At 34.9% G+C, this 27098-nt stretch overlaps 2 protein-coding genes across 4 annotated transcripts in view; one reads left to right on the forward strand and one right to left on the reverse strand.

Moving 5' to 3' along the window:
• Nucleotides 1–242: 242 nt before the first annotated feature.
• Nucleotides 243–10845, forward strand: SELENOP (selenoprotein P). The gene is made up of 5 exons (XM_077896088.1): nt 243–401; nt 3666–3881; nt 4619–4831; nt 6114–6231; nt 9376–10845. The coding sequence occupies exons 2-5, from the start codon at nt 3679–3681 to the stop codon at nt 10024–10026; spliced, it is 1185 nt and encodes a 394-aa protein (XP_077752214.1). The 5' UTR covers nt 243–401; nt 3666–3678; the 3' UTR covers nt 10027–10845.
• CCDC152 (coiled-coil domain containing 152) overlaps nt 2264–27098 on the reverse strand; it is a 33610-nt gene continuing 8775 nt past the window's right edge. The window contains exons 4-10 of one of the 3 annotated variants that reach the window (XR_013378580.1): nt 24621–24689; nt 20049–20113; nt 16517–16619; nt 14127–14254; nt 12188–12271; nt 3416–3630; nt 2264–3286 (exon numbers count right to left, since the gene is read on the reverse strand). Coding sequence is in view for 2 of the 3 variants with exons in the window: in XM_077896089.1 (XP_077752215.1) it covers nt 10950–11099; nt 12188–12271; nt 14127–14254; nt 16517–16619; nt 20049–20113; nt 24621–24689 (599 nt within the window). In the remaining variant the exon portion in view is untranslated. Of the gene's footprint in view, nt 3287–3398; nt 3631–8335; nt 11100–12187; nt 12272–14126; nt 14255–16516; nt 16620–20048; nt 20114–24620; nt 24690–27098 lie in introns of those variants that run through there. The other 2 variants (XM_077896090.1, XM_077896089.1) reach the window with 2 other exon arrangements.

A 27098-nucleotide genomic window follows, 5' to 3' on the forward strand; every position in this document is an offset into this window, starting at 1 on the left:
TTAACTTGCTGGCTCAGCAAATGTTTTTCCCTATTATAGTTTGAAAAAGAACATGACTTGGAGGCCCTTTTACCCTTAGCCCTTCCTCCCGCCCCCGACTGTACCATTAAATTCTAGATACTGGGGTGATAAAAAGGATAGGAAATAAATCAGTAATTGCAAAAAAACTTTCCCCCTATTTTATGCTTGGCAGCACATCCTTTCTTTTAAGTTGTTTATAATAATCAGTTCAAGAGTTTGCTCTGCTTGCAAGGTCACAGTCAGAGCGGGCAATGAACTTTGGACTATTGCTGGAGAGAGGTAAACAACAGGACTATAAATACCAGGGCTTCTGGCTGGGGCTTGGAAGAGCTGCAGAGCTGAGAAAAGAGAAGGGAAGCAGCCTGGTCAGAAGGGGTTGTGTAAGTAGGAACTTTGCATTTGCCAATATTTGATTCCTTTAGAGTTGGCTAAATAATTTGATTTTGAGTCTGATGAAATGTTTCCGTCATTTTTAAAGACAGGATAGATTTTTTTAAAAAGGGAGATGGGTAAATAAAATAGAAATAATATAGAAGAAAGAGAACAAAAGAGTCTGGAATTGGGTGTGGTGGGTGAGATTCTGGCCCCGGCACTAGGCAGTCCTCTGATTGCTGCCTGCCTTCCACTTGAAGATGGGAGCAGGGGAGGCTGGAGAAATGGAATGCTGTTACTCTGCAAACAGTCGTGTTGTTATATAAGCAGTATTGCATGTTCAAGCTTAAATATCTCCCACTGAAAAGCAGAGTGAGAACTCTAAGGAAAAATCAGCCCATGGATTTGAAGGGTAGAGACTGAAATATGGCCATTCTACATGCTGTAGAAATGTCCAGGGATATTGTGAGAGTTTCAGGAAAAAATAAAGAGAGCTGGGGTGGCAGGTGGGAGAGAACAGGTTCTGTCCATTGTACAGAAGTGCTTGCCCTTAAAAGAGTTAAAACCCATGTCAAATCAGGTGGCCTGGAATTAAACGCAAAGTTTTGCAGTGTACAAGGTAAGTGGGGCTTTCAGGTGAATGAGGAAGGACCCTCAGATGTCAGTCTGAAGTTCAGGAAAAAGTTTCTGCGTATTTTGCCTTTTAATTGGGAATTTAAAACAAATGTAAGCCTGTATTTGGTAAAAAAAAAAAAATCTAGTTTTGTGATCGAAAAGTGTTGAGATTAGTGAAATTTACAACTACTTTCAACAGCTTCCAATAATTCCCATTTACTTATCCTCATTATTTTATATGGCTATCTGATAGCTATAATTATAATCAAATGTTAATTATGTAAAAAATGATGTTAAGAAAATGAAGTAGAACAGCCTATTGATCATAACAAAAGAAGAAAATTTGTGTGAACTCCATAATCCACTACTCTCTGCCAATGACTTTATGCCTTTTTTTAATCAAAAAACGAAATGAGGGAAAAAAGTCTTTTCATTTATATTTAGCCACTTGAAGGTGTATAAGTTATGTATATGGTAAAGTGAGCATGCCAAGTGCTGAATTTATTCTGAAGATTCCAGAATTACTGAAATTATATTCTAGAAAGTAGGGGAAATCTCTCCATTCTAGTAAGAAACAAAACAGCTTGAATTATTTTGATGTTCTCTTTGCCATCCTAGGGCATAAACTAACTAAACCCTGGCTACTGTAGTTGTTAGAGGTGATCTATCTAATAGCTGAGAGATCATGTTTTGGATTTAGCAGAACTGGTTTGAATCCAGTCTCTTTTGTGACTTACTAGCTAGGTGGAGTTGAGCCAGATGCCTAACTCTCTCTTAGCCATGGTTTCCTGAGCTGCAGAAGAGGAGGATGATGGTCACATAGTTGTAAGGATTAACTGACATGATATAGAGAGGTGCTTAATACCACTTGTGTAGAGTTCTGTAAATGCTCAATGAGTGGTTAGCTATGACGAGGGTAATTTGCACCATCAATATAAATACTAGGCTAAAGAAATTCCCTAGATTTAGTCCAGACATAGCCTTTATTTTTAAATATTAGGATCTTAAAAATATTAGAATAGTTGGGTGTCCTTAATAAATCATTTAATTTTTTCTCTCTTCTCTTTTGTTAGGCTCTTATCAAGATATCCTATATAGGTAGGAATTTTGTTCGTGTTAAATTATGTGAAAGATAGTCAGGTTTTTGTTTATTTATTTATTTTATTTTTTAAAAGATTTTATTTATTTATTCATGAGAGACACACACACACAGAGAGAGAGAGAGAGAGAGAAGAGAGAGAGAGAGAGAGGCAGAGACACAGCAGAGGGAGAAGCAGGCTCCATGTAGGGAGCCTGATGCGGGACTTGATCCCAGGACTCCAGGATCACACCCTGGGCCAAAGGCAGGCGCTAAACCACTGAGCCACCCAGGGATCCCCCTAGTCAGGTTTTTAAAACTTCTATCTATATGTACCAGTGCATGAGAGGTCCAGTCAATCTGATTCTAACCTTTCTACACCCATCTTAATTTGGGGCTCACTCTAGGTAACTTATTCCGCATTCCCTCCCCTACCCCTTACAAAAGTTCTTTTGCTTATCCCAGTCTGAAAGTGTGCCAGCTTCCTAGTTCTAGAATGTTGTCCTGATTGCTCTCCACAGACTTTTATATCAGAATAAGCTTGTTCCTGGGTGGATTTTTCTTTTCGGCTCATCTCTGCTGAATGTCTTCCTTATTATCGCGACCTCTCTACAAATCACCTATTTTATGCGTACCTGTCTACTGAGAGAGTTAGCCTTATTTGGGGTAATATTTCTGGTCAGATATTTAACTTTTCTACCCAGAGAGGGCATCTTTTTACCCAAGAGCATGCCACCTAGTCACAGAAACTTCCTGAAAGTCATGGTAGTCAGTATGTAGACTGAGTGTAAATTGCAGTGAGCTTGGAATGATAGAGGGGCAGTTATTTCCAACTGTTTTCCTTGGTTAGGTTTCTTCTTTGGTCCATATTTATCTGGGATGTGGTAGTAACATTTTGGCAGGTGCTTTTATACCTGAAAAGCTTCATATCCTTTATTGTTTACATAGAGCTAGACTTTAAAGAATTAGAGGAACAGAAGGGAGCTGTACCAAAGAGACTTATAAAAACAGAATGCTTGAACCTGAAGAGCCCCATGTAAGCCACCTTCAGGTTGGCAAATTGTCCTTTTTGCCACCTCTTTTCTTCCTGGGTTCTCTTTCCATGCTGACTTTTTCCATTTCTGTGCAGAACTCCCTACTTACCCTTTCCTTTTCTTAGATTGGTGGAGGATAGAAAGCAGCATCCAGAACTTGGTGCATCTTAAAAACAAAATCATTTGTAGAATGTTATTTGGTTATAGGGGCTATCTCAAAATTTTTCTAAACTTTTATCTTCTCCTAGACAAGTACTTGGCTGCCTGTTCAGGCAAATCTCCATTGCATACTTACTAAAATATCTTGCCAAGCCAGGTAGTTAGGAGGTACTTTGATAACTCCTCTGCCTCTGGCTGATTTTGTACTCCATCTGGGAAGATTTGGTGCAGAGAGACCCAACATAATGAGGCTAGCAGCGCCGGAATAGAATTCACAGGCTAGGTACTGATAGGAAGGTGAATTGGACTGGCTGGCTTTATAGAAATTCCTGGTGATGACTTTGAGGTCACCTGTGAAGATGACAGAAAGATTTCCTCTTTTACAGGACAACCCCAGCAATGTGGAGAAGCCTGGGGCTTGCCCTGGCTCTCTGTCTTCTCCCATGGGGAGGAGCAGAGAGCCAGGGACAAAGCTCCTTTTGTAAGCAACCTCCAGCCTGGAGCATAAGGGATCAAAATCCAATGCTGAACTCAAGTGGTTCAGTGACAGTGGTTGCTCTTCTTCAAGCCAGCTGATACCTGTGCATACTGCAGGCATCCAGGTGAGAGGCTTTCTGTGGTCTAGGATTTCTCAAGGGGAAAGCTATTAAATACATACATACATGAAATAAAAATAGAAATGGAAAAGATGTGTTTATTAGAAAAACTATACAAGTTTGCATAAAACATATTAGAAGAAAGTACTAGGGGGATATACACCAAAAGAATTTATAGTGGTTTTCCTGGGATTATAGAACAATTGTCTTCATTTTGTGGACCTATATTTTATAAATGTCCTACTAAATATGTATTACTTGTGTAAGGAAATATTCTAAAACATAATCCTGCAAATATGTAAGTTATTTTTATACAGGAAGCAAATACTGTGCTTTGCTGGAGTAGAATCAACACTAGATTGCCACCAAATGTCTTGTGTCACTTAACATATATATGTGTACATAAATTATATGTATAACAAATGTTTTTTTATTTGTTGGGTTATTCAGTATTTATTGGGTAGAATATTCTGTCAGATGGATTAAAAAATACACATTTTGTATTATTAATTTGAGGACCAAATGAGCTATTTCTTGTGCAACCATTTGGTGTTTGGTATTAACTGAACACAATTGCTCAATAAATCGAAAAAAACAGAAGTTTTAATTTTTTACGACAATACAAAGAAGAGATAAGTAAAAAATAGTGAAAGAGTTTCATGTGAAAAATAGCAAGGAGAGAGAAATCTCTAATAGAGTAAATGAGACTATTCCTTTTTTTGTATTTTTCCCAAATATTTTAGATTGGAAGACCTGCGGGTAAAGCTGGAGAAAGAAGGATTTTTGAACATCTCTTATGTTGTTGTTAATCATCAAGGACTCTCTTCTCAATTAAAATATATGTATCTTAAAAATAAGGTTTCAGAGCACATTCCTGTTTATCAACAAGAAGAAAATCAAACAGATGTCTGGACTCTCTTAAATGGGAAAAAGGATGACTTCCTCATATATGACAGGTATGTACACACACACACACACACACACCCCAAATTAAAATATAACCTGCTTTTCATTTAATAGCAAGTGATTTGAAATAAGAAATCTTCTTTTGTTTTATTACCAGGTACTCAGAGTGAGCACATTAGAATGTTTGGTTTTAATGTTTTTGAAATGACTCTTTTGTGCAAAGAATTCACCATTCTTGTAGGGAAATAGAGAAAATTAACTATACATTTTCCCCCCATAGATTGGCATCCTGAAAAAGAAGGATCAATTTGTATATCATGTACAAATCTAACTTGAGAATTTTGCAGATGAATAACTATACTTTGCAGATCACTTGCTTATCTCTACTCTGATTAACAGTATAAAAGCTACATACCTGAATTTCTGAACTATAGAGTGTGTTAATCATTTATGTCAAATCTGCATAAATCTGCTTTTGATCCCATGAATGAATAAAACATTTGTATTTTGAAGGAACCTCAGTGCTTACGTTATTTGATTAGTTGGTGCTGTTTTTTTCTGACTTTTCAGAAATGGTGAAGCCAGAGTCTGTTTAGGCCTAAGCCCTAATTCATCTTATTCTAAATATTTTTAATATTATATATTCTTTTAGGATTGCAAACTTCTAATTTAGATAGTTGCAAAGTGTAGCTCCTTGATATTCACATAATATTATATATGCTGGGTAAAATGTAGGCAAGAAGGACATTTCAACTCCACTATTTCTGAGAATACCAAGTATTATAGTTTCATTTCTTTCATTATACTGAATTTTTTTGTTGCATCAGATATATTTTTTAAATAAGTGGGACCAAGACATGAGGATCTTTTTTGTTGTACTGTGATTTTTTTCTTGTGTGGAATTTGTGCTGCCATAGCAGTTATGAAAACCTCATGTGATTTGCAGAGCCCAATTTATGATAGGTTGGTGGTTTGGGCATTGGTAGATTTTATGTCTATTACCAAATTATATTTGACCAAGTCACAATAGCTAAACTATGTAGTTTTGATATTAATAGTGGCATATCTATAACATTTTGAAATGCTAGGGTTAGACTTACTGTCGTTGTGCTGTGACCTAATCTGGTATTCAGTGTCAGGGAGCTCATTTGAGACCCCATTCAAGGAAATTTACTGAAGTTGTGAATGGGTCTTAGTTAAAACGACCATTAAACCAAAAAAAAAAAAAAAAAAAGAGACCATTAAACCAACAATATCTAACCCAAACTGCTTGAGTACAATCATGATACAGAAAATGTTGTAATGATATTGTATTTCTTTTTTTCTTTTTAGATGTGGCCGTCTTGTATATCATCTTGGTTTGCCTTACTCCTTCCTAACCTTTCCATATGTAGAAGAAGCCATTAAGAGGGCTTACTGTGAAGAGAAATGTGGAAACTGCTCTCTCACGGTATTTTATTTTTCTCAATTATTTTCACTGGGAGAAAAGAGAAAATCTTTTAAGAGATATCTAAATAAGTTAGTGTTTCATGACTAGTTAGCTAATCAATGTTTCTGTTGGTATGCGAAAAATAAACGACAACAGTAATTTTTATAATTACCCCCTCTTTCTATTATGTAACATACTGTAAGACATCTTTACAAGATCTGTATTGCTGCTTTTATCTAGGAGGAGTTTGAAAACAAAATCAGTGTAGATTTTGTAGATTGCATATTTCAAATACCACCAAATGATGTTGCATGTGTTCAAAGTGGTCAAAGAATTCAGCCAACATAAAATAACATTATTGTAATAGCCTGAATATGTTCACACAAGAGCATAGTGATAGCAAAGCTTATTCATGGCATTACCCAAAATGGAATTGGGGCCCAGATAGCTACTTAATTTATCAAGGATGTAAAACTATCATATGAAGCACAACAGATTAATTACTATAGTTATATAATTTTCCACATTTTAATCTTAATTATAATCCTGTGAAACTTATTCTACTGCTTTTTAAAAAATTATTTTATTTATTTATTTATTTATTTATTTATTTATTTATTATTTTTTAAATTATTCTACCGCTTTTAAAGATGGGAAGTCTGAGGTGCAAATAAAGAGTTAACTCAATGTTTAACTTCTATTAAGTGCTTATAAATGCTAGCTATATTGATTCCTCATATTTTGGGTTTATTTTAGTATTTGGCATTTTTGCAAGTGCCTAATAGTATAATTATACTCAGTTATATTGAAACAAATGCAGAAACACTTCCCATAACATGCTTAAAATTTACAAACCACTTGTGAATAGGAATAATATACCATATATATCTTATATACCAAAAAAAAAATTAAGAGTATTCCTATTTCATTGTGTCCTAGATGCCATCAATCATATGACACCTTAATTTATGTACTATTAAAAAATGTTATCAGTAAAGGTAGGATGCAATGTCACCATCAACAGTAGGATGCATTCTGATTTTAAAAACAAAATGTGAAAAAAAATACATTGTAGGATCAACAAAATATAGTAATTGATTTTTGAAATTAGACTACTATCAATCTGAACATTTAGAGCATTATGTAGTGCATTTTAAACATTTATCAGCTTGTTACTAAGTTTATCAAATTTTGTGTATTATTAAATTTTCAAAAGTGAAGGAAACAAAACTAAAGGGCAACCTATGGAATGGGAGAAGGTACTTGCAAATGACATATCTAATAAAGGGTTAGTATCCAAAATATATAAAGAACTTCTAAAACTCAACACCAAAAAATATGAATAATCCAATTAAAAAATGGGCAGTACACATGGACATTTTTTCAAAGAAGAAATGGTTCTGGTTTAGCGCTGCCTTCAGCCCAGAAATGGCCATATTACAGATGGCCAACAGACACATGAAGAAATGCTCAACATCACTGATCATCAGGGAAATACAAATGAACATGGGGAGAACAAAAAGAGAGGCAAATCAAGAAACAGACTCTTAATTGTGGAGATCAAACCGAGAGTTGCTGGATGGAGGGATGGGGATTAAGGAGGGTACTTATGATGAGCACTGGGTGTTATATGTAACTGATGAATCACTAAATTCTACACCTGAAACTAATATTGCACTGTATGTTAACTAGCTGGAATCTAAGTAAAAACTTGGAAAAAATAAAAAGAAATAAGATAAAATAAAAAATAAAGCAAAAAAAAAGAAAAAAGAAACGAACAAATGAGCAAAGGGAGAAAAGAGAGAGAGGCAAACCAAGAACCAGAAACAGACTCTTAACTACAGAGAACAGACTGATGGTTACCAGATGGATTGGGTTAAAAAGGTGATGGGGATTAAGGAATTCATTTGTTGTGATGAGCACCAGGTGTTGTATGGAAGTGTTAAATCACTGTATGGTATGCCTGAACCTAATATTACACTGTTGTCTTTTTTTTTTTTTGTATATATTTTTTGAAGTTTGATTTGCCAACATACACTGTTGTCTTAACTGGAAATTGAATAAAAACTTTAAAAATTGCATTAAGTTTTCAAAAGTAATTCAGAAATAACCAAAAAATATAGCATTTAATAATTGTACGCAAAATCCAGTAGAATTTTTAACTTTTCAAAACACTGAATCATACCACTTAGAAAATCAGTTTGAGAGACCAAATACTCTCTAACTTTACTTACAAATCACTCTAGGTAGAAGTTTCATATGATATTGCTGTATCTGTAAGCTTTGAGCCTATGATGTATGGGCACACGAAACAATAATAAAAAAAAAAGACTTGCAGCAAATTAACAGATTGATGCAGAATGGAATCTTTTGCTCAGTGGAAGATGGGCAGTAATTTGCTACTTGCAGCTGACAGCTCTACAGTAGAGACACAGTAGCAAAATTAGTGAAGTTCAAAACATTTCCTGACATAAGCTGAGGCATGAAAAACAACCCATTTTGAGGAGAGTTTATTGGCATTTTTGAGCTCTCAGAGAGAATTGGTTTGCTTCAGGATATAACATTAAATTTGAACAGAAGAGTAGATTGACACAGGTGTAAAAGGTTCCATGTAGTTCTACTGCTTTTAAGATTTGGTATTTGTTTAATGTAAGTTATTTAGCCAGTTTTAGTTTTACTTTTGCAGATGTAAGTTCAGTGGTTTGCTTTCGTTTTAAGCCTTACGTATCTCTTAAATTCTTCAGAATTCTTAAAAATTTGGGAAATTCTCTTGGTGAGGAAAATTTGAATTCAGCTGTTGATTTAACCAGTATGGAAACTTAGGTGAACTGCTGAATTTTAATTGTCTTATGCTCTATTTTATCTACTTGCAAAACATTAATGTTAATTCTTTTGTGAGATGCTTGAGGATTCTTTGGTTAAATGCAAACTTTGCACAAGAAGCACTTTATAATTAGGTATAATGGGAACCAAATTTTTTAAAAAGGCTAGGTGTTGAAACTGATATCAAGTTTTTATCTCATTAATAAGAGGTTAGAAAAACAAAGCAAGTTCAATCCTAAGTAGCTGGTTTGAATTTTACATATGTTAGCTCTACAGATAATTTTTTGTGCACTTCTGCTAAATCTATACACTTGTTGATAAGTAATTATAAATTTGTTCTAGGTCCTGGAAGATGAAGAGGTCTGTAAAATGGTATCTTCAGGCACCGTGGAAAGCACAACTGAGGCTCCCCAACCACATCCCCATGACCACCACCTTCACCATCATCATCATCATCATCACAAGCATTGGCATCGGCTGATGCCTCATGGGAATGATGAGCTTTCAGAGAATCAGCAACCAGAAGAACCAGATGTTTCTGAGCATCCTGCACCTCAAGGCCTTCATCGCCACCATAAGCACAAGGACCACCAGAGACAGGGCCACCCAGACAACTGAGATATGCCAGCAGGAAGTGAAAGTTTACAACTTTCTGTTCCACAAAATCAGCTCTGACGAAAGGGATGTAGAAACCAGTTACTCTGCAAATTGCCTAGAGATTCAGGGTTGGCCCCTAGCAGCTGATGCTGACACTGACGACATCTGATATTTGAAAAGACAGGGTCTGCAATCACCTGACAATGTAAAGAAACCCTCCCCTCTTTATGCAGCTGACAGGGACTTTGGGCAGAGGAGAACGTCATTGAGTCTTGACAGTGACGTTGGCCTCCAGCTGCATGACAAGCAAGTCAGCAGCAGCTCAGGCCCACAGAAGCCAGCACCAATTGAAGCTGAAAATATAAGACCAAAATGTGAAAATGACTTACATACTAAATACTTTAAATAGGATATATTCCCCAAGTCAGTCTAGACAATTTCATTTCCAGCTTTTTACAAGCTACCACAATAATAATGATCCAAAAATAAGAATCGGATTTGTACAAAGAAATCTATTATATTGGCCTCCAAATTTTAAAGTTTAAGTCAGAGAAATTTTGACCCAAACCATATTTTCATTATTTTATTATAAAAGGTGATTGCAGCATTTGGTTAATATGTCTTTCTTTTTCTTTTTCCAGCATTCTACTTGCATTAATGAAAACAGAGACATAAACTATGACCTAGGGGTTTCTGTTGGATAGTTAGCAATTTAGAATGGAGGAAGAACAACAAAGACATGTTTTCCATTTTTTTCTTTACTTATTTCTCAAAAAAACATTTAGTCTTTTTAATCTTACATTTTTAACTGATTAAACCTTTAAAGAACTCAGTGAATTCTATCTTTTAGGTTCCAGAAATACTGACACAAATATTTTAAATATCCATTTACACTTTGTATATCTAAGAGTCATATCTTGGTTTTTACTATCACATATACATGAAGCCTTTATATCTTGTTTCTTTATCTAGCATTGTATCACCCTCTTTAAAATTTGAGATAGTCTATCTTGAAAGTTGTAATGGAAAAGATAAAAGAATGTTGTCTATATCTTGATTGCTTAGAAAGTATTTCCATAGTCAATGATGGTTCAATAGGTAAACTAAGTCCTATAAACCTGAACTCCTATATGGTTAATACTATTAAGCAAGAATGTAGTGCATAATTGACCAAATGTGGATTTGTTTAAATAAACTCAATTTAAAAAGTTTAAAGCTCTCTGTTCTCATTATTATTTAGGCAATATGTTAATGATAGAGGTAAATTTTCAACTGCTTTTAGAGAAATTGAGTAGCAACTAATGAATTTACTGCCCTAATCAAAACCGTCTACGCTTAAGGTAAGAACCTGTGCCAATAGGTTTAAGTTGAGAATCTTTGTCAAGAGAGAGGCGTTGCTCTAAATCGTGAATGGTATTACGGAGAACTGCAATCTCTTTGTTTTTTTCTTCTTGAAGATGTTGAAGCTTCTAAATAAAACAAATAAATTTGTTATTGCTATTCAGAAATAGTAAGATTGAATACAAGACACAATAAAATAACAACAAAAACTGCATTTCTGGTTTAAGTAGATATTTTAAAAGACAGCTTAGGGGCAGCCCGGGTGGCTCAGTGGTTTAGCGCCGCCTTCGGCTCGGCTCGGGGTGTGATCCTGGAGACCTGGGGTCGGGTAGCACGTCAGGCTCTGTGCATGGACCCTGCTCTCCCTCTGCCTGTGTCTCTGCCTCTCTCTCTCTCCTCTCTGTGTATTCTCCTGAATAAATAAATAAAATCTTTAAAAAATAAATAAAAGCTTATTTTGAAAGGTTTATAATTTATTTTTAGGAGGCTTATGGAGTAAAACTGGAATAAGGATATCAAAATATATATTAGCACCATTTCTTCTGATTTATTCCCTCCTCTCTATATAGCTGAAAGTTATAAACCATAAAGGAGGATCTGAACAAAAATCTATTATCTGAGTGCCTAAATAACTTCAGAATAGTAGGTCAACTTGAGTTCAGACTATATCATAGAATTCCTTAGATGGTCCAGAGTCAAAGAACTTCTCTAACGTTTTCATTTACTGCTAAGATTTATTATTTTAAATTGAAAGTGAATTTTAAAGATTTTATTTATTTATTTTACACACACACACACACACACACACACAGAGAAAGGTAGAGAGAGAGAGAGGGAGGGAGGGAGAATGCTTCTACCTGCATGCAGTTGGGAGGGGGAGAGGGAAGGAGAGGGAAAGGGAGAGGAGAGAGAGAGAGAGAATCTCTCAAGCAGATTCCATGCGGAGTGCATAGCTGGATGGAGGGTTCAATCTCATGATACTGAGATCATGACCTGAGCTGAAATCAAGAGTTCGATGCTTAACTGAGCCACCCAGGCACCTCAAATTGAAAGTGACCTTTAAAGATTATTCAAAACTCAGTACCTTTCTGATTGTGTGATATATTTTAAGAAAAACTGTTAAGTACATTAATAGTAAATACTAGATAGCTTTTATAGAAACACATTAAAAAGATTATTTTCTTAAGCAATAGCTAAGGAAGAAAATCTCACATACCCTTCTGTAGATACTCTGTGGCAAAATAGTAGAATCTGGATATGGTTTTGATTTAGTTTGAACTCTTGCTAGTTTGGCATCAAACTGAATCAAGTTTAAAAAGAAAGTTAATTGAGAACATTCTAGCTAGACAACTAGAAACAATTATTTCTATAGCTCTTAGCATAATCCATTATATTTTTTTAACACACCTATAATTTAAGTATATTCTCTGTATAACATAAGATACAGAAGTCTTTCTTTAAGAAACAGTTTTTAAGAAAGAGCAAAGAACACTCCATCAAGAGTAATTTTGCTGCATGTTAAAATTACCTGGAGAGTTTTTAAAAAGTACCAAATGCCTGGGCAGTACGTTAGAGATTCTGGGATAGAGTCAGCATAATCTTTTTGTTAAGACATTAGGTAGAGAATCTAGATAAGCAGGATTGGGAATCTAGTTAACTTAAAGATGGATAAAAATATTTTCATGTTACCATGAATGTCCTTTTATAAAAAGAAAACATAGTGTAGTCAACAGTCATGGGATAAGAACTCCTATACCCTTCTGTAAAACCCTTGAGGCTAAGTAGTAGAATTTGTATACCATTTTGTTGATTTAGTTTGAACTCTTACTGGTTTGACATTAAACTGAATCAGGTTTAAAAATTCTCACAGGTCATTCTTACAGGTCATACACACACACACACACACACACACACACGCATATATATGTATATATATATTTTTTTTCTTCAAAATCTTCCATTATAATTCTTCCCTACAGGCTGAGTTCAGTGTAGTCTCTCTGTGGTCTAAACACAAACTGTGAGATTGGATTGTGTTCTGGTTTACGGAGGGAAATGGATATCTACAATGAAGATGAACAATGAAGAGCGTTCTATGTATCAGTATAACAATAGACTTGGGCTCCAGCGACAGAGTACAGATATCAAACAAAATGCACATTTTCAGTAAATGGATTGGAAGTTGATGGTAGATCTTGAAACATAGCCTATTGTATCTCAGTGGGCTATTCAGCCCATCCTTTCTGTGGGTTGTGGGCATACTTGACCAGAGATGGTAGCAGCAGCAAAATGCTTCTCAAGTCAACATCAGTCCCCTTTTGCTCAAAGATTCTACAGATTTCACCATTGTACCTCACCAAGAGATACCAAACGTTCATGAACATGAATAGGAAGTTATCTTAATGAAGCTGGTGAATTCTGACTACATAAAGTAAAGTGGGAGTCAGGCTGGGAAAGAGCAATGGAAGAATGATGGAAGTGGAGATGATTAGAAGCAAGAAAAAAATTTTAAAGAACAAATATATTGTCAAAACATCTATGTCTTTGAGATTCTGACATAGGTTAAACAACCTCCTGAAAAGGCTTTGGAACCTAGAACTGGAACTGTAGCCTTTGATATGCACTATTTGAAGTCCCTTTAACATTAAAAAAAACTGGTTTGTCTGCCCGTATAAGTATTTTCTATACGTTTATTAGGGAGCCACTTACCAATTTTTAAAAGCTGAAGGAATTTCTAATTGATTTACTGTGGTATCACAGTTTCTGCTGAGGAGAGAAAAATGTTAAGGACTAGAAACATTATCTCCACTGCTGGAATGGTAGTCCTATGAAGCTTACATAGACTCAGCTGCAAAGTGTGGGGAAATCACAAATCTCCAGTCTCAGAGGAAACAGTACCCTCTGTGGAAAACAGGACCCTTTGAACAACTGAAGAGTCCTACCTTCTGGCCAAGTGCTGAAAGGCAGGGTAGCTACCATTATCTGATGTTTGAGAACTGCTTGTGATGGAGAGTGAGGCTGTGTGTGTGTGTGTGTGTGTGTGTGTGTGTGAGTTGGGTCTACTCCTGAAATTTATCTCACTGTGATGAAAAAAACCCAAAGTCCAGTCTCGACTAAGAGATGCATCTTCAAATTTAGCAGACTTGTGCACTTACCTCTAATTGTAATTTGATTATTTCACTTTGTTTTTCCTTTTCTTGAGTTCTTAACTTTGCATTTAACTCTGAAATTTCCAGCTCCTTTTTCTCTATCAGTTCTTTATGTTTTTCTTCATTTGACTCAACTGAACAAAAATAAAATTAACTCATCTTAACATTTCAAAAAGCTTATAAGCTTGTATTTCTTAGCATTTTAAATAATCTATAAGATAAATTTTATTAATAAAAACATATCTTTTAGAAACCATTTGTATGCAGGGTAGCTTTTATATATTTTTGACAAGCCCATGCAAAATGCTTGAGACATAAAGATTACCCATGAAATGCTTTTTTAAAAAAATATTTTATTTATTTATTAGAGAGAGAGTACAAGCTGGGGAGAGGGGTTGGGGTGGGGGGAGGGAGAAGCAGGTTTCTTGTTGAGCAGGGATCCCAATGCAGAGCTCCATCCCAGGACCCTGGGATCATGACCTGAGCCAAAGGCAGACGGTTAACTAACTGAGCCACCAAGGCACCCCCATGTAGTGCTTTTCTAAAAAAAATTATTTATTCATGAGAGACAGAGAGAGAGAGAGAGTGAGGCAGAGACATAGGTAGAGGGAGAAGCAGGCTCTATGCAGGGAGCCCAATGCAGGACTCCATCCCACACGAGGTGATCATGCCCTGAGCCAAAGGCAGATGCCCAACCACTGAGCCACCCAGGTGTCCCATGAAGTGCTTTTGAACAAATAAACTGACCTGTATTCTTAAACATCAGTTATATATATATATATATATATGTAGTGTATATATATATACATATATATATATATACACACACACACACACACACGCACACACATATATGAGAGAGAATAAATAGGAGACTTAGTGGTTAGAGAGGTTAGAGAGAGACACAAAGCCTGGATTCCTAGGTACAGAGGGCTCCAAATTACTGGATGATTTTAGAGCTACATGAAACCCTTGCTAAACTCTATTCTACATGATTAGGCCTCTGTCATAGTCACACCACATGTCTATGCTTCATCAAATTTCCTCTTCTCTCAACTTTCCTATTCCTATTAATGACACCATGTCATCCAGGATGGGAGCCTCAAGGAAATTTCTGACTATAGGAAGAAAAGAAAATCAATTATTGATTAGCTCCACTAACAAAGGTTCTCCATCCAGGACTAATCTACTACTTATTTAGTTTCAAGCCTGGTTTTTCCTCACTTGGACTGTGTCCAGGCTCTTAATCACAAGTCCCTACACCCTACATGCTGTTGCCAGATTAGTCTTCCTAAAGCACACCTCAAAGTATGGCCATCACCTTCTCAAGAACTTTTAATCACTTCCCATTTTTTATCTTACAATTTAAGGGATCAAAGAATCCAGCCCTAGCCACGGTTTTAGGCTTCTCTTGCTAACCTTTCTGTGGGAGCAAAGAAAAGGTAGGAAATGGACTATTATTCCCTAGAATGTCCTATGTCTCCCCCTCTATATGTCTTGGCTTTTATTTTCTCTCTGCTGAGACTCTTTTTTCCATTTTCCCCAATGAATTTGAGCCATATTGAGTCTATAGGATCAGGGCCTAGTACCTAACCATATTGAAAGACAGAAGTTAAAAAAAAAAAAAAAAAAAGAAAGACAGAAGTTAGTCACTTTGATAAAATTCAGTTTAGAATTTTTTCCTTTATTGTTTGTATTTTTTAATTCTTTCTAGGAAGTTGTGGCTAACTCAGGTTCACAAAGATTATCTCCTATGCTTTCTCCTAGAAGTTTATAGATGTAGAAGTATGAGCCATACTATGAAAAGTTTTTATTATTTTCATGAGACCAGTTAATTCAAAATAAGTTCATAAAACCTGCTTTAGTGAGAGAAGGAAATTTCATTACTGAAATAATATTCCATATGCAGGGTGTATAAATATCAAAGTTATTAATTATACATTTCACTATAATCTTGTAAGGACATTAACTGCTTCATATTAAGTAATGTTAAGTGCAAAAACCATAAATCTAGTTTAGAAATGTTGTAATTTATATTGAATAAACATATAGAAAGGTACAAAATTAAATTAAAATGTATCAAGGCAGGGACGCTGGAGTGGCTCAGTCGGTTAAGTGCCTGCCTTCAGCTTCAGGTCATGATTCCAGGGTCCTGGTATTGAGCCCCCACATCAGTCTCCCTGCTCAGTGGGCAGCTTGCTTCTCCCTCTCCCTCTGCCGCTCCTCATGCATGTGCTCTTTTGCTCTCTCTTACATAAATAAATAAAATCTTTCAAAAAATGTATCAAGGCAATGTTCATTCAAGAATATTGGCAATTACTGAAAGAAGTCCATACATGCATTTAAATTATTTAATTATGTCTTAATATTCAGTCAGCTAAAAACAAAAAACTTACTTTTCTCCTGCATGTCCTGATGAAGTTTCCTTATTTCTATCTTATGTCCCTCCTCTTTGATTTTCATTTCACTCAAAAGTTTGGCAATATTATTCTGATATTCCTAAAGATTAAAATATATATTCATTCCTCAATTAAATGTGTACACAACTTTCCATTAATTAGAAAGGTGAAATTCTCAAAGTTTATGTTAATTTTTAATATGTAATCATATTTAGAGGGGAAAGATATTGTCAATTGCTTGAATAATCAGCTTTAAGAAGGATCAATTTCTGGTCCAAGGAGATAGAAACCATCTAGAGACAATGTCTTATCTTTGCTTCCTGAATACTCGTCATCACTATTTATCATAGATGCTCAAAATATTTTGTTAATTGTATGAATAAATGCCACAATAGCATTAAAATATGTCCACTAAAGCCAATGCTATACTTTAGAGCCAATAGAAGGTTCTGTTTGGTAACTGGCAACCCTAACCTAACATAGGATGAATCCTGTGAATGTGGTCTTAAGTTTTGTTTCTGAAAATTATATATACATTCCTAATTGCCAGAAGGAGGTTAAACACTATCCATGGTAAGGGTTAGCTTTATGAGGAGGAGGCTAGAGAAGGATGAATTTGGGAGTTGAGAAGTTCTCAACAGGTGCCTGAGATTGGTTTCTTAGATTGCTGAAGCACAGAAGTGATTATTGCACTAATGGGGAGAGAGGCATTCAGAGATGTGCTGGGAAGTGAAAGCCCCCAAAGATAAAATTTACAATTTTTCCAGAGGGATGTTTCTACATAAAGAAACCACTCACAGCCTAAGATGTAGGTAGGAAAAAGGAAAGAAGAAAGAATATAAGTAAAGTAGGATACTAATAAAGGTACATTAATGAAGGCAAGAGGTTCAAGAAAACCTTCTAAAGTAAACATCATAAAAGCAGGGACTTTGTTTTTACTCCCCATTGTATCTCCAACTCCTAGTGTATATCTCTGGATAATATTTGTTGAATGAATAAGATGCCAATAAGAATTATTTAAGTAAAATCTCCTAGCCTAGACCCAGTAAATGAGTTTTTAAAGATCCATTAATTTTCTGAAATCGTATGAAACTTAGACACAGGTATGTATGCATGTGTACCACTGAGTACTTTTTCTCAGAAAGTGTTCATGGCTTTCTTTCCTTCCTTCCTATCTTCTCTTTCTTTCCTTATTAAATATTTAATTTATTTATTCATGAGAGACACACACAGAGAGAGAGGCAGAGATATAGACAAAGGGAGAAGCAGGGAGCCCGATGTGGGCCTGAATCCCAAGTCCACGGGATGACGCCTTGAGCTGAAGGGAGATTCTCAACCACTAAGCCACCCAGGCATCCCTGTTCCCAGCTTTCAACAGGTATTCAGGGGGTATTGAGCAGGTTAGATATCTATAACTAAAAATAGAGGTATATTTGCCGAGATGATGTAAGTTCAAGGGGTTATACTGCGGATACCTACTTGTGCTACTCATCCTGCCTGGCAACTTGTAGGAATAGGCAAACCTATCAAATCATTGGCTTTGATTTAAGCTTGGTAGATGAATATAGGGGTGAATCTCATAAATTGCCATTTTTCACATGCATGTATCTAGATTTCTAGGTGGGCAGCTACAGAGTGGCTTTTATAAATTACTCCCAACTCAACTAGATGCACTAAGCATTTGCTGCTCTGCGAAACCCAAGAGATAAATCTGTTTTCATTCCTCATTGATTTTGCTGCCTGAAGATGCCACCACTGAAATGGAAAGCTTCCATTAATTTGGAAAGACAGGATTTTCACTCTAGCCTCCAGGCATAAAGGTTATTTTAATGTATGGGCTCAGGCCCGCTATACCTGACTAGGTTCTTCCCCCCAACTTTAGCTTGTGTTAGTTCTGAGGAATCTGATTCTTTCTAAGGGGACCAAGTTGCAACAAATTATCCTTGGTTGCTTTCTTTTCATTTTCCTTCTGGGAACTATAAATTTCAATGGGTAGCCCTCTGGTTGTGTTTTTGTTTTTATACTTAAGGATCTTCTATATACAAGTTACAAAACCTCTTCCAGACTTAAAAATAAGGCCATTCAGTACCTCTTGAGTTTTTTCCTAGAGAACAGTTCTCCATATGTTTTAGATGTGCCTGGACATTTTGTATCAGAGACTTCTCATTGGATTGAGGTTATTTTTAGCTTGCTTTGAACAGCTGCTAATTAAGAATTTCTGAATCTTGGATTATAGTGTTTTCTCTTTAATCTCCACCACTTTGAAAACTATAGTACCCTAGGCAAAGCAACATTCTATGGCTTAATATTTTAGAAGAGAAAGGCAAAAATTTCTCCCATTTCTCTTTCTGCCCCAGAATATATATACCCTCAACTATATATAGTTGAGCTTTAAAGGCAAGTATGAAAAGAATGGGAAAGAAAAAGAAAGGCATAAAGGAAAGGAAAAATAAAGGGTGGGATATATTCCATAGATATTTAAATTATCTCAAGTGAGGGAGCATGTTGAATTTGGAAATGATCCTTCAAGCTGGAGTTCTCAGGCTGATACAGATCCAATTTGAGTTTTAGAAATCTTAGGTCTGTCAGAGTTTGACATATTGGCTCTTGGGAGATGAAAAAAATGATCATAATATGCCTCACAAAGGGCAGGGGGAACTGATATTTACTCAGTACTTTTTATGTTCTAGGCATTGTGTTATCTGTTTTATAATTGCTGCCATATGCCATTTCTACAGAAGAAAAGAAAAAGTAACAGAGAGTATGCTAGCCTTTGGGAGATAAAATAATTGGTGATACACATAAAAATCTCCCTTCATTTGGATGATGTGATAAATTGCAATGGATTACTCAAATTAGAAAGATTAAAGATTTATTTATTCTATAATAAAAAGTTTAAAAGTGTTAATAGAATATACTCTAGGGGTGCCTGGCTGGCTCAGTCAGTGGAGCATGCTGATTCTTGATCTGGGTGTTGTGGATTTGAGCCCCACACTGGGTGTAGAGATTACTAAAAATAAAATCTTTGAAAAAAATAGGGTATACGCTACAGTAAAAATTCTATTAATGTAATTTAAAAACATGTAACAAAAGAGTTGCATTTCTTTTTTGTGAAAAGAAAAAGTAATGTAAGTGATATATTAGTGTATTATAGTCCGCAAAGAGACCAGAATCCTTCAAACTCTTATTTCTTAAAAAATCCTCGCACAGGGATCCCTGGGTGGTGCAGCGGTTTGGCGCCTGGAGATTCGGAGCGCGATCCTGGAGATCCGGGATCGAGTCCCACGTTGGGCTCCCGGTGCATGGAGCCTGCTTCTCCCTCTGCCTGTGTCTCTGCCTCTCTCTCTCTCTCTCTCTCTCTCACTGTGTGCCTATCATAAAAAGAAATCCTGGCACACATATATACATATCTATTTCCTCTCCAAATTTTGGCTGTCTTCCTAAATGAGAACAACTCCCCTTGTTTTCTAATTTGAGAAGACAAATGCTCTACAGGAATTTCATTGATTATAAAAATACATAAACTCACCTGTTCATAAGATTTTAACTTTTCTTTCATAAGATCAGCATTTCTTTTTAGTTGTTCATTTTCACCTGTGTAAAAATCACCAGATGGCATCCTAGTACGTAGCATTTTTTAATTAATATGACTTTTTACCAATAGCCTTCAGTAACTGTAACATTATAAATAAAGCAGGTGTATGGTTAGATTGATCCATATTTGAGGATTAGTCTAATTGGTATTACAGAATGGGTAAGGGAAATAAAACCACTGCCAGAAGAGAAGATAAGTGATATTTTAAGCTAGATATCTAAGCTAAAAATGGAGGAAGGTTTTATCCTATAGCAACATTATTGAGAGCATAGTTAAATTCACTTAATGTCTTTTCATGTAAAACTTAAATAAGAAAAAAAATGAATGAAATGTATTAATGTTTTGCATCTTTAATTTGCTCTGTTGTTTCAGACCTACCATAGTTGGTATCTTTTTGTGTATAACCAAAAATCATCTCCTGACTCAGGATAATAAAGAAGGAGCGGTGCTTGACAAGTTTTTGTACTCATTCTTGTTAACTTCTAGGCATTTTAAGGAAAAGCAGATATACTTAGACCAGGAAAGAGCCCATTCTGATATAGGTGTGATGAGGATTCAAAACAAAGCTAGGATCTGTATGTAAGACAGACATAAAAGGTGCTCAGAGCTAAAATTAGGCCAGGAGTAGCATGGTGCACCCAGATTGTAATTCAAAACCATTGTGAAATAGAGTCCAGGGCTTGAGTTCAGTGACTAACTGGGACAAGTGACAAGGCTGAATCAGACACTAGACCAGGATAACAATATTTCTAGTTCTGAATTATTTAGAATCAGTTGTCAATATCCATAAAATAACTTGCCAGAATTTTGATTGGGATCATATTAATTTATAGATCAAGTTGGGAAGAACTGACATCTTGACAATATTGAGTCTTCCTATCCATGAACATAGACTATTTCTCCACTTATTTAGTTCTTTTTTGATTTACTTCATCAGATTTTTTTTGTTTGTTTTCCTTATATAGATCGTATACATATTTTGTTATATGTATATCTAAATATTTCATTTTGGGGCTGTCAATGTATATAGCATTGTGTTTTAACTTCAAATTTCATTGCTGTATATTGGAAAGCAATTGATTTTTGTATATGGACTTTGTATACTGCAACCTTGCTGTAATTGGTTATTAGTTCCAGATTTTTCTTTTTTTTTTTCCCCAAATATTGGGATTGTCTACATAGATGATGTCATCTATGAACAAAGACAGTTTTGTTTCTTCCTTTCCAATCTGTATACCTTTTATTTCCTTTTCTTGTCTTATTGCATTAACTAGAACTTCTAGTTCAATATTGAAAAGGAATGGTGAGAGAAGCTATTTTGCCTCATTTCTGATCTTAGTGGGAAGCCTCTAATTTCTCACCACTAAGTATGGTGTTAGCTGTAGGCTTTTATAGATTTTTTTTTTAAATTAAGTTGAGTACATGCCCTCTATTCCTAGTTTACTGAGATTTTTTTTTTTTTAAATCATGAATGGGTGTTGGATCTTGTTAAATAGTTTTTCTGCATCTACTAATAAGATCATCTTTTCAGTCTGTTGGTGCTCTGGATTAAATTAATGGATTTTTTTTTTAATTAATGGATTTTTGAATGTTGAACCAGTCTTGCATACTTGAGATAAATCCCACTTTGTGGTAGTATATAAACCTACCAATGTATACTAATAACACAGTATATGTGACCTAAATTGAATTTAAATAAAATTTTTTAAAAACCTACATTGGTATTTGAAAACATTTTTTCAAATGAATTACTTGTTTTTTTACTTTTGTGTGACAAAATAACATGAAAAATTGTTTTATTGTTGTTTGTACTTTTTAAAAGGTTTTATTTGTTTATTTTAGAGAGAGAGGGAGTGCATGTGCATGCAGGAAGGAAGGGCAGAGGGAGAGGGAGAGAGAAACTCAAGCCTACTTTACTCTGAGCACTGAGCCTAGTGGAGGGCTCAATCTCCAGACTCTGAGATCATGCTCTGAGCTGAAACTGAGTCAGAGGCTTACCTGACTGCACCACCCAGGTGTTCCTGTTGTTTGTACTTTTGTTGTGTTGTTGTTAAGAAAGTCATTTAAGTCTTTATTTCTTTATATAGTATCTGAGGTTTCCATATTGGTTAAAAAGATACCTCACAACTCTAGGTTGAATCCTGCATACAGCTAGTGTTCTATCCTGAATTTTAAGTTTTTATTGCTCTTTTTTACATTGAAGTCTTATCCATCTGGAATTTATTTCTAATGCAGTGGGAAAGAGTCCAACTTTCTTTTCTCCTAGATGGAAAGCTAGTCGTGCCAGTACCGTATGTTAACATGCCATTCTTTTTCCAATAAATTGAAATATTTTTTGTGTCATATATTTTTAAAATTTTCAAACTACTTTCAATTTGAGCAATAATTTTTTCTTTAGGAGTAAACTAATCATTGATTAGCTTCCTTTCTCAGATAATTCTTTTATAGCTATTATCTTTTTAAAAACATTATAGTGAGTGATCAATTTTGATTAATCATTTTGCTTACTATGATTGATTGATTCTGTATAGTAAAGTTATACTATACATAATAAAATCTTTTTGAAAACTTACCCTGATAGAGTATAAAGGTCTAAATAAATTCAAGTAATTCAGGTTTAGTTCAGACAGGAAAAAAAAGCAATATTAAATTGTAAGAAATTATCTAGAGATAATTGGCAAAAATAAGCTTGAATTCTACTGATTTTAGAGGTGCTTTGTGTTTACAGCTGATTTAATGTTTCTCTTCTCCATGACATTCTGACCATGTGTTTGAATTCCTAAATTAAATTCCTGAATTCTCTTTCCATGAACAAAAATCTCTGAATCTTGTTTTCTTTGCCCTGATAGTAATTAACCATAGGTTAGATGGAAGAATGATACTGTCATACAATGAATTACTGGGGTTCTCCTAAACTAGCATATAATATACAGTAATATAAGATAGGAGAAATCCCTATCATTTTGATATGTTGTGATGAATCATACTCTATTTCTAAGGACCTATATCCATGCTTTAAACTCCAAACACACATTACTTCAAAGACTGGATATTATATCTGTGAAAAGATTGTATCCTTGACCACTGGTCAATACATCTTTTTTACAAAAAATAACGATAATTCAGTAATGAATATTTTAACATTAACTTCCTGGGACTTCAAAATAACTTTAATATCTGACCGATGTTTTATTTGAACAAAATCTTGGGAAGAACCAAGTTAAATACCATTTGGCTCCTAGAATAAGAGGATTGTAAGGATAATGAACATTCACAAATTTTTAAGTGCAGTTAGGTATATTTAGTCACAGAGAAGGGAAAAGTTGTTCTGAACCATCAGCATTGAGATGGCAAAATGAGAGCTCAAACCAGGCGTGTGATGGCATTCAAAGGCTGAAAACAATGAACAGACTGCTAGAGCCAAGAAAAGTGAAAAATCTATGGGACATAAGGGTCAGAAGTCTGCAGGACTAAGCCAAAAATAAATAAATAAATAAAAGGCATTGGAGATGGTATTCTCTATCTATTACCCTTCTTGATCTCTAGAACAGCTTTTAGTGGTGTATTGTTGGTAAAAAGAATCCTTTCTGTTCTGTACTGCAGATACTGTTTGACAATGTAAATGTGAAGTCTTTTAATATATTTTTATATTTGTTTCATCAACACTTGAAGAAATATCTTAGGGTAAGGCAATGGGAGGGGGAGTAAGAACTAATAGTAATTCTTAAAGATAGATTTCAATGAGAATATTATAAAGACAATAAGGAATATTATGCCAAAGTAAATAAATGGTATGTAAGATCATTATTATGTTTCACCTACACTTGTAAAGTACTTTCTTTATGATAGAAATAGAGGGCTAAAATTAAACATTCTTATTTGGTGTTTTATGTTGGGAGGGACTTTGAAGGCAATTTCATCTAATCTACAATATAGTAGAGGAAAATCCCATAAACAGTGCACTGTAGCTAAGTCAGAACAGGACAAAACACTTGGTTGCTTTGTCCATTTTGTCAATGAATAGGCACATATGGGTTAGCATGACTAGCAAAAATAAGGTAAGCTGAAGGTGTTTGCTTCATTTACACAAACATAGCCTCAGTTTATGATAAAAAATTAAACTATCACTGCAGTTTGAATAGTGTATTTATTCATCATGTAACTACTAGTAGATAACTACCCTTCAAAACTGAACAGAAGGACATTAAAGACCAAGAGTACTCCCAAGAATAAATATATTTCTAAACTTTTGATATAATAAAGAGAATTATGGCCTATTATAAAACATTCTCTGATGTCCCTGTCAGAATATGACTGAATTGTTCCATTCAGTGGTATTTCTTACTTCATAATAATTTAGGAAAGTAGGATTTGGTAGTGAGGAGTCCTGGTGTTAGCAGATGAATGTTAGACCAGATTTAAAAGAAACTTACTGTTAATGATGTAAAAACTATTTTTAAAGATACTCAGATATTACATAATTTTAAAGATTTTTTTCTAACTTACCTTTCAAATTATGTTGAGACTCAATGGTCTGTTGTAGCCCTTTTATCATACTATGAAGAGTAGCACATTCTAAAATATGAAAGACATATTTATTCAAAAATTATTTGTTTTCATTTTGGAACTATTCTCTCAAAGTTGAAAGACTTAAATAAAATACTTAATTAACAATTATGAGAGCTTAATAAAACAACCACCTATCTCAGAGTAAATAATGTAATAAGTACTTTTTAATTACCCTTGAAATCAAATGCATTCTGGGATTTGGTCATGAGTTTTCTACGCACAATAAATTCAGCATAGGAGGGATCTCCCGCTCCACATGCTTTAGCAATAGTTTCCCTAGATGGAAGGCACACTTGGGCATGTTTGGGTGCCTGCATTCCAAGCATTTATCCCCTGATATGTGAATATTAGCTTTCATTATATTCTTGGTTATAACTTGTAGTAGCTAAACCTTTGGTCGGTAGCAACACAGATGGAAATTTCTGTAATCCAAGCAGTCCACTTGGCTGTAAGCTCCAGGATATCAGGGGCTATTTTCTGTTTGTTCACCATTTCTCCCTAATATTTAGAGTAGTGGCATTCCATAAACATTTGCCAAGTCATTGATTGACAGGTAATATTCTAGTAAACTGAAGCAAGAAGGGGTAAGTGGAAAAGCTCTGGTCTGAAAATAACATATATTTGTATTCTAAGTGCTTTGCAAATATTGAATAATTTATCCCTCCTAACCCTATTATGTAGGTTCTAGTGTTTGCTTCATTTTATATATTTGGAAACTGACACACAGAAATTTAGTAAATTGCCCAAGATCACATTTATAACTAATAAGTGGTAGAGCTACAATTGGAGCCTTAGCAGTCCAGCAATAAAGTCTATGATTTAACTACTTTATTACCACAAAGAAGACCAGCTAAGGAGCACTCCTTTAGAGTAATATGAGTAGGTTGGAGGCCCTGGAGAGAGGGTAGAAACAGTATTAGAGAAAGACTCTTGCTGATGGTTATTGCTGTTGCATTTTTACTAGAAGGTTAGGGAGCACAGGTTGCACTAGTTTAAGCTTACAATTATACTAGGCAAATATATAGTGATGAAAATGTCACAAAAGAATAATTTTAAAATATTAAAACTTGTAAAATTTAAGGACAATTTCACCTTTTTTCTTCTTTTTTTTATTAGGACAACTTCACCTTTATGTGCTTGGCTTAATAGCTAGTAATATGGAGCCTTGTTCTTCTCTTTTTTTCAGTTTTAAAGGCCCAAGATAGATATTTAGCCAGGATGCACTAGTATGACATATTGACTGGCTTTCATTCTAATTGAACATCTGTTTTGATGGTTAAATATTAAATACCATATTTGTATCAAATAATAAAAACTTATCTATGTATAATAATAATACCATTTATTGAACATTTACTCTGCCAGGCACTATACTAAGTGCATTATAAACATTACCCCAATTAGTATTCAAAGGGTTGCTGAGAAGTTGGTATTATTAGCCTGATTTTACAAAGGGGGCAGTCATCCATAGGGGTTTGGTCACTTGCCCGGGATTCCAGATTTAGTAAATGGAAGGTATGGACTTGAACATAGGTTTTTCTCATTTCAAATACTGCTGTTAATCTGCTATTCAATACTTTCTCAGGAATTAATTATATGATATTTTGATGAAACCATGAAACTTGGAGTCTGAGGGACTAGAATAAAGTTTCCTCTTTTTCACTCTCTAGCTATGACAATGGACAAGTAACTTAACCTATTTGAGCTTTATATTCTTCATCTGCAAAATAAAAGTATGGGTAATACCTATCCTTCCTCACATGTAAGACTGTTTTCATATATAATAAGGCTGTTCTGACAAGCAAACGAGAAAACAATACTTTTTTTTAAATTGGAGCTCAATTTGCCAACACATAGCATATCACCCAGGGCTCCTCCCATCAAGTGCCCCCCTCAGTGCCCGTCACCCAGTCACTCCAACCCCCACCCACCCCTTCCACTGTCCCTTGTTTGTTTCCCAGAGTTAGGAGTCTCTCATGTTCTGTCATCCTCACTGATATTTTCACTCATTTTCTCTCCTTTCCCCTTTATTCCTTTTCACTATTTTTTTTATATTCCCCAAATGAGTGAGAGAACACAACACTTTCTAAATTTACTCACAAATATTCAACATTGTTACTGTTTTTATTTCTCTCCTCTCAACAATTTGTATATATCTCTTCTTTCCATTTCTCACATTTCATTTTAGTTATTTGTGGCTTCTCCCACTAGATGGTGAACTCTTTCAAGTAAAGATCATATCTTATTAATTTTGATATTTCTTATACTTAATATGGTGACTGTTTCATAGGTGTTCAGAAATATTTTTATTTATTGACTAAAGGAAAGAACCAATACTGTGAGGGGAGAATGCAAAACTTTGCCTTCAGTTAGAGGTCCTGCACTGAGTCTTCACATACTTTCTTCAACTAATGA

Source organism: Canis aureus, chromosome 4 (genome assembly GCF_053574225.1).
Source record: "Canis aureus isolate CA01 chromosome 4, VMU_Caureus_v.1.0, whole genome shotgun sequence".
NCBI classification, from domain to species: Eukaryota; Metazoa; Chordata; class Mammalia; order Carnivora; family Canidae; genus Canis; species Canis aureus.